The sequence below is a fragment of the Patiria miniata genome, unplaced genomic scaffold (genome assembly GCF_015706575.1).
Source record: "Patiria miniata isolate m_02_andy unplaced genomic scaffold, ASM1570657v1 HiC_scaffold_20, whole genome shotgun sequence".
NCBI classification, from domain to species: Eukaryota; Metazoa; Echinodermata; class Asteroidea; order Valvatida; family Asterinidae; genus Patiria; species Patiria miniata.
The window spans coordinates 19,895,127-19,909,555 of NW_024037059.1; the positions used below are offsets into that span (position 1 = coordinate 19,895,127).

General features: G+C 39.1%; 1 protein-coding gene across 3 annotated transcripts in view; it reads right to left on the reverse strand.

Moving 5' to 3' along the window:
* Positions 1 to 14,429, reverse strand: part of LOC119728114 (kinase D-interacting substrate of 220 kDa B-like) — a 129,649-nt gene that overhangs the window by 66,767 nt on the left and 48,453 nt on the right. For 2 of the 3 annotated variants that reach the window (XM_038200187.1, XM_038200189.1), the window contains exon 1: positions 2,712 to 3,496. In XM_038200187.1, coding sequence (XP_038056115.1) covers positions 2,712 to 2,876 — 165 coding nt within the window. In that variant the 5' untranslated portion in view covers positions 2,877 to 3,496. Of the gene's footprint in view, positions 1 to 2,711; positions 3,497 to 11,185; positions 11,367 to 14,429 lie in introns of those variants that run through there. The other variant, XM_038200188.1, reaches the window with a different exon arrangement.

The window sequence follows — 14,429 nt, forward strand, 5'->3', positions numbered from 1 at the left end:
CATTTTTTAATCAAGAGACTGAATCAATCTGCTTTAGGCAGTGGATACACTACATGTACATATACATGTAAGGTTACACTTACAGCATAGGTAGGACATGTACATACATGTACATTATGCGCACAAAGCTATGGATATACATGTATATTTACAATCGCTGTGTGCTGTGATGTGGTTTATTGGGATTTGTGCACCAAAGGAGAAAATGGTACATGTATTTCCTCCAAAAGGTCTCTAACACATGAACCCCATCACAGAAACACCCACGTTTGTTTATGGTGTAAATCGAGCATTTTCTTTTGTTCCTCTTCCCTTTTCCTTTGTTTGTACTTTTTCGCAACAGCTCTCATTAGTTTTGTACACGTTTTCTAATTGAGGTCGTTCTCGATTTGGTCCCCGTCCTCGATTCACCGATAATGTTGCACGTGTACATGTACCGGTATGTCCTCGATTTACACCATAAACAAACTCACTTACTTATTAGATCATGGTGTTATTTTTAACAAGACAAAGGAACATTAAACCAAACCTTCCCAACTCCATCAAAATACACAGCCTCTCCCCCTCCCATTTTGGTGGATTTTGGGGGACTTGGTCCTGCAAGCCTGGTTTGACTAAATATCGATGGCGCATGATGGACTTAGGCCTGGAGGCCTAAAGCAAAGCATGCGTTGGAAGTAGATTGATGGATTTAAGCGGACTTGGTCCTGTACTTAGGCAAAGAGTAAACTTAAAAACGTTCATGTAGCAATTAGGTAACTAACCAAAATGTCTTTTAGAATTGAAATTTATTGTATCAACAAATATTGAGTAAAAACCAAAAATGCTTCGAAAGAAAAGTGTTAAAAAATCTCCTAATGTATTTCTGCATGTTTTTTTTTTTTACGCTGAACAGTCCTTCATATCATGTTTAGAATCCCTGATGCCAGAAACTATGTATGAAAATATTAGTGTGTGAATCTTTGATTGCAAAATAACACTTGTTAGATCATAAAGATAGTGGGAAGACCTGATGATGTGGGATTGAGGGGCTGGTTTGGAAAGTGCAGCACAAAACCGCAGACGGATGTTACAGGTGTATTTTGCCGGGTCATGTAACGGTTAACACCTGCACGTCTGACTTTGCCTGATTGCAAATGCCTAAAAGCACATTGGACGTCAAAAAAACCTGGTAGTGAAGTTTGCTGCATGGTTGAAACTGCGCGCAACTTTTGCATATTCCCAGTGAGAAAACTTGGTGTGACGTTACACATTTGTGAGGCATTTTTGCAAAATGAGAAGGAACTCGGCACAGGTCGTACATTTGTAGAGGAGAAAATGCTGAAGAAAAAAACAAAACCCCGAATCATGGTGATTGTTTTTTCGATTTTCAGATTTCTGGATATTTCTGCTACACATATTTTAAAGAAAAAGTATAGAAATTGTGGAATCAAAAGTGTTTTTTAAGGAAAAACAATTGACATCTTTCATTTGCATGAATAGTAAACTTGAAACTTTAAAGGGATTTGTTTCCAGTTGTTTTACTTTCTTGACATGTCACTAAATAATAAATGCAAAATTTAAACAGACATAACTTGTCAACGGAACGTACGATTGAAGTGCACCAAACAGTAATGTAAGGAGAATGTTATTCTCTTTCTTAATACCCACAAACCCTCATTTCAACCTCTAACCAGTTCTGTCTTAATTTGCCAGAACACCTAACATTTGTGATCGCATAAATTTTTTGTTTCCTTAGAGTTTCATTTTCCACCAAAAATGCATCAGAATTGAAAAGTATTACAAGCCCACTTGACTTGAGCTTTAAATAATATTATTCCCACTAAAGTTTGATAGGAAAATTTGTACTTACCCCATACAAAGTAAAGCAGATGGTACTTTACTCATAATTGACAACACAAAGTGCTAATCCAGGCATTGAAATTAGCTGTGCTTAACAAGATTTTTGTGTGTGTACAGCTCAAGCATCTTTCAATTGTTCGTTAACCCATTCACGGAGTGACAAGTTCTGCACCAACACATTGCTCCATAGCCAACACCTTCCTGTATGCAACAATGTTCAGCTTTTGTTTTCTTCGTTTACTGAACATTGATTTTTGCACCTTGTGCCTTTAATAGTTAATCAGCAACATGACAGCACATTGTTTGGTATGTTGCTTTGAGTTTGACACCATTATGCCAGAAAAAGGTCACTTCTTAACCTTTTCAAAAAACTTTGTATTCTAATCAGATGCTAATCTTAAAAAAAGAGTGTCTTTGAAGTAAAATGATACTTGTACAATCAGTTTTTTCTTCTTTTAGTCAAAACAGAGTTTTGTTGCAGACATTTAACATTATGTGGACGTATTAAAGAAAAAGTTGGCAGCTATTTGATTAAAAGGGGAATAAAACTCCTAATAACATTTTAAAAATTGAGGACCAAGTACCGATAGTTGGACTTTTATGTGTTACCAACTGAAGAAGAATAAACTTAAAATTGTTCAGGAAAATTGCCGGGTATAGACACAAACGCCCTTATCACAAATCTCTGTCACTAAGGTCACAAGACCCTGCTAAATCTCACCCGTGGAGCGTAAAACTGTGGTTCTACAAGCTTTTTGACTGGGGAGTGGGGGTGCAAATTTGAAACAAGTTATTGATATGAGAACTTTAATATGTTGAATTCAAATTGACCAATTTCCAAACACTGCACAGCTCGGCAGAAGCCTTACCTCGACTGGGATGGGTGGTTCATCTCCAAGGCTGAGTAACCGCTTGAACGACCGTTTGGTGTACGAACAGAGATTTGAGAAGCTTGAATTGCGCCGCAGGCCGGCACGGGGTGGCCCGCCGGAAGAATTCTGGGTGGCGACTGGCATCCTAGATGCATTGACCATTGGGGTTTCTTCGCTGGGTTACCGGTGCCGAGAAAGATTAAGAGCTGAGCTCTTCTTAACTTGCCTGATCCATGATACGGCATTGAAAATCCAGAGTTACATATTTCGGTCGTGTAAACTGTGCAGTTTTTTTTTAATTCTTTGTGAATACGAACAGGAACCTCTAGATGATGTAGAAAGAGACGGCAACAGTTTTCATGAACTAACTATTTGCAGTGGATAAACACACGCCAAGAACATGTTTTTGAGGTACTGCCTAGTATCAGCTGGTACACGTAGTTGATGACGATGCACTGTTGAACATTGCTGAACCATTATCTGCTCTCTAAAACAATTTTAGGCTTTCTGCAAAGATATCTTTAAAGTTCATCATCAGGTTCGTGCAATAAGGAAGATGACAAATTGAAGCAACTTTAAATCGCCTCTGGATGTTCGGCCATGTCACCACTTCATAATGTAAGCTAATCATGTATCACTGAAGAATGTCCCGGGAAAAAAAAAGGATATGTGAGGGTTCAACAAGCGGTCGACGTCCAAGTCGCTGAACTTTTACCACAGGCGAGAAAGTACATGTTGAAAAACGTTTTCGTGACAGCAACAACATTGACATCTCAATAGGTAAAACCAGTTCGAACTTTTTTTCAAAACGCTGCTTCGGTCCACAAACATATCAAACCATAATCCCCGACTCCGGCAAACTCCAGAGGAGTCCAACTCTGGCATGCAAGAGAGAAAGTGGTCTTTGGAGCTCATCTGTTGTTCCAGGTGCGAATTTCACACATTCCCAGCAAATTTTGCTGAACACTTTCTCAAGGTTTCTGGCGACTGAATTAGCCCGGCAGAGCTAAGCTTTCCTCAGAATGTTATAAATGTTATAAATACACACCTATATCTGCACATCTCTTCAAACAACATTAATGTGGATCAGGCTGGACCAGTGTTTGCTCTGATGGGTAAGATAAGTGATAAAAGTTTCCCATTGTTCTTTCCTACGTACTGCAAAGGGCAACGACATCAGTTCACCCTTTAAATCCCTAACGAGGCCAGACCTTTTTTTTAAACTCAAGAACAAATATCCATTTTAACTTAAGTTCAGATTAACTTCAAATGATATGAGACTTCACACCAGACTGTGACTTAAATACAAAACGGTGTTGACGTGCTTATAGCGCATGCTAGCCAGTCAAATATACCGCTTTAAGTTTTCTCGTTGACTAAAACAGTTGAAAACAAACACAGCTTGAACATGCAGGAAAAGAAGACCATTTCTCAAAGGAAGAGCTCGTTGTGCAGCAAAATCCTTCCAAAATAATGATTTAATCGCACACAATTGCTGTGAAGATTCAGGAGAAACGTTCCAGCTGTGAAGATGCTGTGAAAACTTTCGGCAGAAAACTTTCCAACTGATGAAGAGGATGACGTCTCAAACTCATTGAGGAGAAAACTTTTTTCCAGGAAAAATTAAAAAAATGAGCGTAAGGCAGTCTCTGCTCCCATCAGCTGTTCTTGTTTTGGTCGCACTCCTAAGACCCCGGATTTAAAAGAAACATCAGTCGCACAATAACACTGCAACCCCACAAAAACTCAAGCAAGTGGATCCGCCCACCCCCATGAAAAAAGTCAGATGGTTAACAATGGTTACTTATCAAAGGTAAACACCACAGCATGCTTGAATGGACCTGGGAACAGCTGATTCCTGACTCACAATGGGTACAAAGGGTAGTTTAAACCCCCTGAATACAGGGGAATTACCACTGGCTTTGAAGAAGACTCAGTCACCCCTCTTCCTGAAATAGGCTCTTCCTTCCAGTTGGCAGTAAAAGTGTACAATATTGTAAAAGAGTAACAGTTTCTTTTAAAAAAAACTTCAGTAATTTTAGTGAGGAAAGAAAACAATGTCTCTGTTACATACTTGCATGTATTTATGTGCATGTATGATCCGTTAAAGTTTAATATGCAGATTTTAGTCAAATTTATGCGGAACTGTCCATTCACATAAGGGGTGCTGTTTATCAAGTTGTTTAGGCATGTGATCAGCTGTTGACTGTCACATGGTCTACCCAAACCATTCTCCCACTGCATTAGAAGGGGCATACAAATAAGCAGATAATTACATATTTATAAGCAAATGAGTACAGAAGCTAGGTCAAAAGTTCAGCGGTGTCTCAGAATAAAATGTGAAGCCAATCACATGGGTGTCACATGATGGTATTTCCAGGGATGTTAGCTGGTAACTAATCTTGAACTGATGAAGGGTCTACTTTGCCAGATACCGGTATATAAAAAAAGAAGTGATGAATTTTCACAGGCGAGTGAATACTTGATTAACAACTTCTGAATTAATTAGGATATTAAAAGTAAACAAAAACATGGGTATTTTTCATCTTGCTAGAAATTGAGACAATTAAATGATAGTGTACAATGTACTTGGTCAGCCAAACCATAGCCAAACTACCACAGTCATTACAATATGTTAATAATTAATTAATTAGGCTAACTTACCAACTTGTCTAATTATTTATTTATCTATTAATAGAAGTAGTAGTAGTAGTAGTTGAAGTACAATGTATATATTAATTTGTTTATTCATTTAATTTACCTAGTAATTGATTTTTTTTGTTTTTTTTGGTTTTTTGTTTTGCTTTTGATTTGTTTGTCTAATAATTATATAATTTACCAACCTTTTTCTTAACTTAATGTAACTTTATTTAACTTTTTTTTGTGGTATAGTTAAAACTTCTTTTTATATTTATTGCTTGTTGTTTTCACGTATGCCATTCAGTTTGGAGAACCCCTAGACAGAAACAATGTTTCTTTTGGGCAATCCTTCGGGAGCTGAATGGTATTTTGTTTTTGTTTGTTTGTTTATTAATCTAAAGCTTTTGGTTTTTTTTGTGTTGTAACGTAAGTCATTTGTTTACATGTATTTGTTGATTTATTCCCGAGAAATAAAATAGTAAATGTTAAAAATTTTGTTTCAAAGTACCCATTTATTGCCCTTGATTGGATAGGTCCAGTCGGGACATAAAATAAATGAAAAAAAACCCCAAACAAACAAACGCTACACATGTTGTAGATATCTGTGGTGTCTGGATGTACCGTATTCTTGTAAAATCTCACATGTTTTGAGGTCAACTTGCAGTAAAGTGCCATGCCCCAAAACACAAACACCGTGATCCCCACCCAGCTTTGAACTCAATGTACTACTGCACCTGACTTGTAAACTGTAACAACTGGAACACAGCACACTATTTACAGAAATTGCCAAAACAGGTGTAATCCCCAAGTGTACTATGACACTTTGGAAGACAGGTGACGAAGTTATAGTACATGTACATGTAAGGTATGCATCTCCAGCTCTCCAATGAGGACCATGGGAGCCACAAGTCATTGCGTTGACAAACTACCCAAACAAATTAATCTGTAGGGATCTGGCGAATCAATCAATCAATCAAGTCATTTCAAATGCTCTCCTTTTGCCTCCCCCTTCACGCTGTTTCAACCAATGGTACAGAAAAAGAGGAAAGAAAATAGATTCTATGAACTCATGTGGCATTATATTAGGTCTAGTAAAAAACAAACTTGTTTCTTGTCCCCGCCCACTTCCTTTTCCCGCCCGCTTCCTTGAATTTTTTTTTTTACATAAAATTTGCAAGATATTTTGCACATATTATGATACTGTCTTTTAATTTATTTCCAAACAAAATTATAGTTGTGGAAATGGATACGGCTCTTTTGGACCCAATTTTCATCAAAAGAGTAAAAAAAAAATGGAAGAATTCATCCGCCATCTTGAGAAAAAAAAGGGGGGAAAAAAACGTGTGCCTCCTTCATTTTTTCAAAAAGGCCGGACGAGAAACTGTTATATTTTTTTAATCAGCCTTAATTTTTCAAATACTGTATTGCAGATGTTTGATTTGTATTATTGAATTTGTAAGGAATTCTGCATTAGGGAGATGTAAATTTTAGAAGTGCAAGATCCAATTTACCAAATAATATTTATGTCTGTAAAATGTGTAACTAGTCAAGCTCTTCGTGTTATAATACAATATTAGTTAGTGGACACTAAATGCAATTTTTCATGTTTTCTTAGTGTGCCCATGCTCAGGAGCATTTTTTTCATGTGAAGATGTAATGGCTTTGTGCATGTTCAATAGGGCTCGTTCAATGATGGCCATCTCTGTAGGAGAACTGCAACTGCGTATTTTACGCAATCAAGCACGCATTGCGCAGTGTTGAAAATGTTCCAAACATGCGCGCATGTTGCCCAAAATGCGCGTAAAGCAAGTTGACGCTCAAAATGCCGATGCACATCTGTAGGACATGACGTCATTTCAACGAGACCTATAAAATCATGCCTGTGCCATTTGCAAATTTTAGAAGTGTGGACAGGTTTGACAGTGGATATATTTTTAAAAATGTACACAGTTTTAGCAACGTCTGCAAATGTCTTTAGAATCGGCAAGAAAAGTGGTAAATAGGTTGAGTGTACAGCATTTAGGAAATAAAACCAACTTTGTGTTGCTGATTCTGTTTGGCTCATGTTTGAACAGATCTAAACTTTCACATTAAATTGAATTGAAATAAATTGAATTGAACTGAACCGATTGAATTGAACTGGTGATTTTTTGTGCACATTCCATCCGTACATAACGAGCGCTCGTATTGTGTGCACTGAACTGATTGCAAACCTAATAATTCATATTCATGTTAAGTGAACTGTATTGAGCGAACACATCCTACTCAATTCAAACCACGAATGCTGGAAGTCCGAGTCCGTGAAATCAATGTGAATTTTACACTTCAGCACCGAACAGCCCAGATATGAAGCGACGGCAAACAAATGAAATGGAATGCAATCCGCCAGCGTGTGCGGTTGGTTTGACCCTGATTTCAAAAACAGACCGACTGATTTTTCTTTTCAAGTAGTAAATTGATGCGGGTCATAAAAATCATGTGCGCACAAGCGTCTTTTGTTGATATAATACTGAAAGGAGCAGGGTTGAGATTGCGGGAAAATACAAATTTGTAAAAAAATACATAATGTCAGTATGTTTATGTATTTGTCTAAAGAGACGGGTGCTTACCTATGTTCCCCAATACCTATGTTCCCCAACCATAACCATCTAACCATAACCCTAACCCTAAGGATTTTGGGGAACATACGCATTGGGGAACATAGGTATTGGGGAACATCGGGTAGACCCCTATAAAGATACTCCTAAAAATTGCCCATTGCAATTCGTTCCTATAAATGTTAGACACCCCCCCCTCCAAAAAAAAGGAGAAAAAATACATTGATGAAAACTTCTCATTTACATGAAGGCTTTTATAAATCCATAAATTTTAAAAAATATATCTGGAAAAACCCCACCCGCCCCTGAAGAAGCGAGACAAATCAGACATACATGTACACTCTCACGTATGGAAAAAAATTAGAGCCTTATAACTCATAAGCAACCATTTCATATTCTGTACATGATACATGCATACATTAACATGTTCTGTGAGATCCTGCGGCTACACTCAGAAGACATTTCTGGGGTAGTACCAGTGCATAATAGCTCACGGCATTCGTTAATTTGAGGTGCGCATGCATTTTGGCAACCTTGCTGATGGAAGAAGCACTTGGTATGCACATGCATGTAACATGTGCGTGAGCAAAGAAATACTATGAACATTTTAAGAATTAGTTTATATGTTGCACCATGTAACAAATCTCTGTTGTGAGTTTGGGAGGTTTTAAAAAGAACCGGGGAGGAACTCAACATTTTGGACAGTATGCTCTGCCCATCGTCAGGAGACTGAAGGGATTCCAATGGTGAAGGGCAGGGGATGTTACAATCCTGGCCAAATCTCGCTGCCCCCCCCCCCCCCTGTCAATGCTGTCTCTCATTGCACAGTGTGTGCTCCATCAGCTGGAGAGGACAACGTTGACCGGGGGACCGGGTGACCGTGGAAGGCTATGGTTATTTCCAAGTGTCCCAACCATTTGGGCAGGGGATGCTAGATGATCAGCCAGGCGTGTCAGTGTGGTGGACGTAAGCCATGGACCAACAGAACGAAACAAGTCGGGGTGTGCATTTACGGGTAGAACGGGGACCGGTTACCAGATTGAAAAAAAAAAGGGTACATGGGTACCCGTGCAAGAAACCCGGCCCCCAAAAATACAAATCCAGAAGTTGCAGTTCAGATTGCTCATAAAGGTCCACACGATAATACTACCACATCGGTGCTTCAATGCCGCACGAAACAAGTGTGTAGGCCGGCATTGAGCTTTACAGCTTTATGGTGAAACTGAAGCTTTCTCGAGCATCAGAAATGTGAAATCTGTTCTGTTTTTCCATGTGGCCTGGTTTTCATTTAGAAAATTCCCCACAAATTGACATTCAAAACGTTTCTGTTTTTATTGTCTGAGAAGCTAATACGTAATTTGTAAAGTTGGTTACGGGTACCGAATCCCATAATCTGGAATGGTTCTAGGCAACGGAGGTTGGTTAAAATTTAAAAAATAAAAATAAAATTCTGCTAGGAGGCAATTAAAACATGACACAGAGGAGTATTGTGCTGAGAGTTTTGTCTGGAAGCAGACTTGTTTTGTAAGGGCTTGTAACGACACTACTTGAACATGACGAACACAGTACATTTAAATTTGGGTGGTGGAGATGATTGTAGTACTTTGTAAAAAATACTGCAGACCACAGAAAGAATCCAGAGGAAACCACCACCTCTTTTAATTATCCAAGGACACTGAATGAGGCATCTACATACTACATTCTTTTTATACACATATATAAATCTGTTTGTCCTCTGGCAACAGAAAATCCGTTAAAGCCGCTCTTCTTTTTTCTCGAAGTCCCTGACTGAACGGATATACACCACTTGGCTCAAGTGCCCCTCCAAAATAAAATCATCCCCCTTAACGCAAACCGAAATGTCTGTGTTTACACTGCAGGCCTGCAAGCCAAGAGCAGCAGACTGGGGGCGGGAGGGACAGCCATGGGGGCCGACCATCCGTGAACCCTGGCCGGACACGACCAATGGTGCAGCTGCCCGTGTAACATCTGCCCCGCGAGGAAGACAGATCGATTTTGTCACCGGCCAAGACAGGAGGATTTCACCCTCCGTGTTTGGATTGCGTGTCAGGTTGATACTTTGTCTGCATTTTGTTTTAGAGCCGGGGTCAGCCTGCCTACTCGCTCAGTGTCTCTCTCTCTCTGTACGGTGGCTGATGAGACAATTTAGCAAATCCTTTCTCACATTTGTCACTGCCACTGTTTCTTAGGAGTGAGTTACAAAACTAGTTGCCATGCCAACTTAAAACACATCCCTGACTGAGCTTGCAGTATGCTATTGGTACATCAAACGGTCTACTCCACAGCCACGGACAAAAATGCCCAATTCTGGTCTTTTATCACTACTCGAATATGCGTGACACCAAGTACCTTACAAACTGTTTTTCAATACCAAGTGGTCTAAAAACCTGACGTCCTTTTCTTATTGTGCAAAAAATAATTCAGTAGAATTCCCAAGGTTTAGTGCATACACACAGTTTAGGCATTTTTATATGTACATGTACCGTACCAGTATGCCTAGTAAAGTAATGGCTGAATGCCAAAATAACATTTTCTTAACCCTCCTGCTGTTTGAACAGTCACAGTCAGTCAAATTCCATCCACTTCCCTTGCCATGCCTTTTACACAGGCTAGTCGGTCAGATCATATTTCAAGGAAGCACTCCATCTAGTCGAATTCAGTCAACAGACAAAAAGCAGGCAACTGGAGGCATAGCTGTCTTATAAATCACCCACCATACAGTCAAAGCATACGGTAGCTGCATCAAGTTACATGTACACAAACAGTCACAGCCAGTCAATGCTGCTGTATGTAGGTGCCCTTCCCAGCGCCCTGTTTAGGGCAGTGGGTAAACAGAAGTCTGCGGGCAAAAATCTCAAAGCTTGGTTTCTATACACCACAATGATTCCATCTTGTAGACCTGCAGTCTGGCTGGCCTAGTTTGTGAGTGCTTACTTGTGACAAGTAAATATTGAAATTAAGTTGACCCTGCATCAAAGGTCACACAGCTAACAGCACATTAGCCGATCTCTGACTCTACATTTCAGTTTGCAGGCAATGTGGACAAACACACTCACAGCAAGTGTAAATGCTAACCCACTTATGTCCTACAGTTGTTGTAAGATGCAACCCACTACAGGAAATTTACAGAGGAGCATTCGATTCCATGACAAAAAAACTCCCCTGGCCAAGAAAAAAAAAGATAAAAAAATCGGAAGAACATTTCTGCCTTACCTCATCCCGGCAGTCCACGTTGCACAGCCTGCGGATCAGCGGCAAGGCGGCCGCGGAGTCTCCATGAGAGATCTGTATAAACAGGTCGTGAATTCCCGCCGGTAAGTCCATGGTACTCCAAATACACCGTCTCTCCCCGCTACGTATACATGCGAATTGGGTTAAGTACTGCCAGTCTCAGCTGCAAAAGGAGAAGAACGGATGTAATGGAACTGAATCAGGGGTCACTCCAGGGGGAGTCTGTAAGCACATTCACAGGCTTCCTATTTTTGACCACCAACCAATTTTGTGATTTGATTTTGCTGGGGATTTCATGGAAAAGCAGAATGCACAGGTCCTCTTTCAAGAAATCTTGAAGAGAGAAAGAAGAACTACAATTTTTTAAACTTTCATGAAAATGTCATCAAGACAACTTGAATTCAATCATACGATTTTTTTTTAGAAATTTCCTGATGATACTGATCTGTAGGTTGGATTTGTAGAAGCCACTTTGGATCACAAACTTATTTTTGGACTCGCTGAATTCTTCATTTGGCTGAGATTTTCATGGAAAAAAAATACACAACTCCTCTTTCAAGAATTTCCTTTAAGAAACAAACAAAACATGTAATGACTTCTAGTTTCATGACGACATTCGAGTGTGGGATTGGATTGTTCGTAATTCACTACCTTATGGAGACGTGTGTACAATAGGGAACAAAAGATTGTAAAGGTCTCCACAAGGCAATTTCTATAAGTGAATACGTCTCCCCAGGGTTTTCACGAAATAGATATATGGATTTTACTCAAAAACTAGGAATTTGAAGTATTTTATGTAACAGATATTTGGTCTGAATTTCAGCACAGCAAATTAATTCTGGTTAAATTAGGAGCATTTTGTAATTAAATTTTCACACTCTAAAATTTTATTACACAACAACAAAGATATGTCTCTACACGTATACAAATTCCAGTATGTGCACAGAGTGGAAGCCATTTTGGACCACAAACTACTTGTTGTCTTTTGTTAAAGTCTTAGTTTTATTTTACCAAGATTATATGCAAACTCTACAAACAAAAAAGGCACAGCCCTTTGTTCAAGAAATCTTCAGGAAAAACACAAGAACTGGCTTTTAGTTTCATGACCACATTCATACTCGAGACAGATTTTGCAGAGCGAAAGCAATTTTGCACCACGCACTGTTTTTCGTCATTTGTTGAAGTCTTGGTTTAATTTTTCCAAGATTATATGCAAACTCTACAAACAAAAAAGGCACAGCTCCTTGTTCAAGAAATCTTCAGAAAAAACACAAGAACTGGCTTCTAGTTTCATGACCACATTCATACTCAGACGGATTTTGCAGAGCGGAAGCCATTTTGGACCACAAACTAGTTTTTGTCATTTGTTGAAGTCTTGGTTTAATTTTACCAAGATTATATGCAAACTCTACAAACAAAAAAGCCACAGCTCCTTGTTCACGAAATCAGGAAAAAGACAAGAACTGGCTTCTAGTTTCATGACCACATTCATACACGAGACGGATTTTGCAGAGCGGAAGCCATTCTGCACCACACACTGTTTTTCGTCATTTGTTGAAGTCTTGGCTTCATTTTGCCAAGGTACATGTAATATGCAAACTGTACCAAAAAAAAAAAAGCACAGCTCCTTGTTCAAGAAATCTTCAGAAAAAAACACAAGAACTGGCTTCTAGTTTCATGACCACATTCATTCACAAGACAGATTTCGCCGAGCGAAAGCCATTTTGCACCACAAACTAGTTTTTGTCATTTGTTGAAGTCTTGGCTTCATTTTGCCAAGGTAATATATGCAAACTGTACCAAAAAAAGAGAGAAAAAAAGCACAGCTCTTTGTTCAAGAAATCTTTAGGAAAGACACAAGAACTGGCTGCTAGTTTCAAGACAATATTGATCTGTAGCAGGGATTTGACTGACAATGAAAGTGATTCACTCGCACCTGTATGCCGTAGCTGCAAAAATCAATAGTTGTTACACATTTTTAATGCATGGGCAATTCCCACTTGAAGTTTGTGTATCCAAAAACGAACTTGGGTTTCGATGATGAGGATTTAATCTTAAACTGGGCTCAGGTGAAACAAAACATCAACAGGGGTGTGAGTGACCACTGATAAAAATAGCTGAAAACAGCTGATAAAGGTGTAAAAAAAAAGCTGAACTTTGGAAATCTACTATACTTATGTACACAGCAAGTGAGGGAAAAAAGGTGAAATCCCAAACAAAAATAGCTGAAATCAGCTTTTAAGCTGAGATTTTACATCCCTGATCAAGTTAAACACAAAGAAAATTGACTTGTTTCACTTTATTTTAATATTGAAGTTGAACGAAGACATGGGTAGGAGTGGGCTCTAAACCTTGTTCTGATTAAAATTTCAGAATGGCATACATGTAAAAAGTCTTCTTTTTAAATAATAAAAAAATAAACTATAGCAGTTTTTGTGGAGACTTTGATGGAAAACTGTGATTTTAAAGTCCTGTGAATTTCAGCTTCAAATCTAATTTTGGGGGACAAAAGCAACAAGCATGTCATTTAAATGTTATCACTTTGGTACTTGTACGAAGCAAGAAAAGCAAACACGATGAGTCTGGGAAAGAATAATAAGACTTCAAGTCGCGGAAATTACGACAGTTATACATAACTGTTCTTTTTTTGGACAACCTGTTGAGGTTAAGCGCAACTTCAGGAAACTGACGTCTGCAATTTTCTGTCCACTCCCCGATACCCGAGGGGTTTCAGAACGGGCGCAAGAGGAATGGCACGATCGTGTGGGAGCAACATGAAGTATGTATGGATCAGAGCGATGGATCGGCAGCTGTTGCTACAACCTCGCACTTAAAAAAAAGTGCTCTATTTTTGTACGCATGTTGTATCCGAATCATTAGATGCTCCATATATTTGAATTATTCATCTCGATACAAAACCAACCGACATTAAACCGAGTACTCAGTTGCAACTGCCCCTACCTCCCCCCCACCCCCTCCTTCTACATCTCAAGCTCAGCTATTCTTAGACACAGGGTCGGATAATTCTTGATCAAATTGGCCGACCCTAAAAAAAAAAAAAATACTGGACTGAAGTTGCACCTGCAGGCTTGACATTTCACATGAGTTGAGCTCGGTGGTGAATGCAACCCCATAATTTCGTTACTCCACCTTCTGAGGACAACAGGTCTCTGGCAGTCTCACGGTATAGACGCAAGGGGTTGTTTATGTTTCTCTTCTGCTTAGA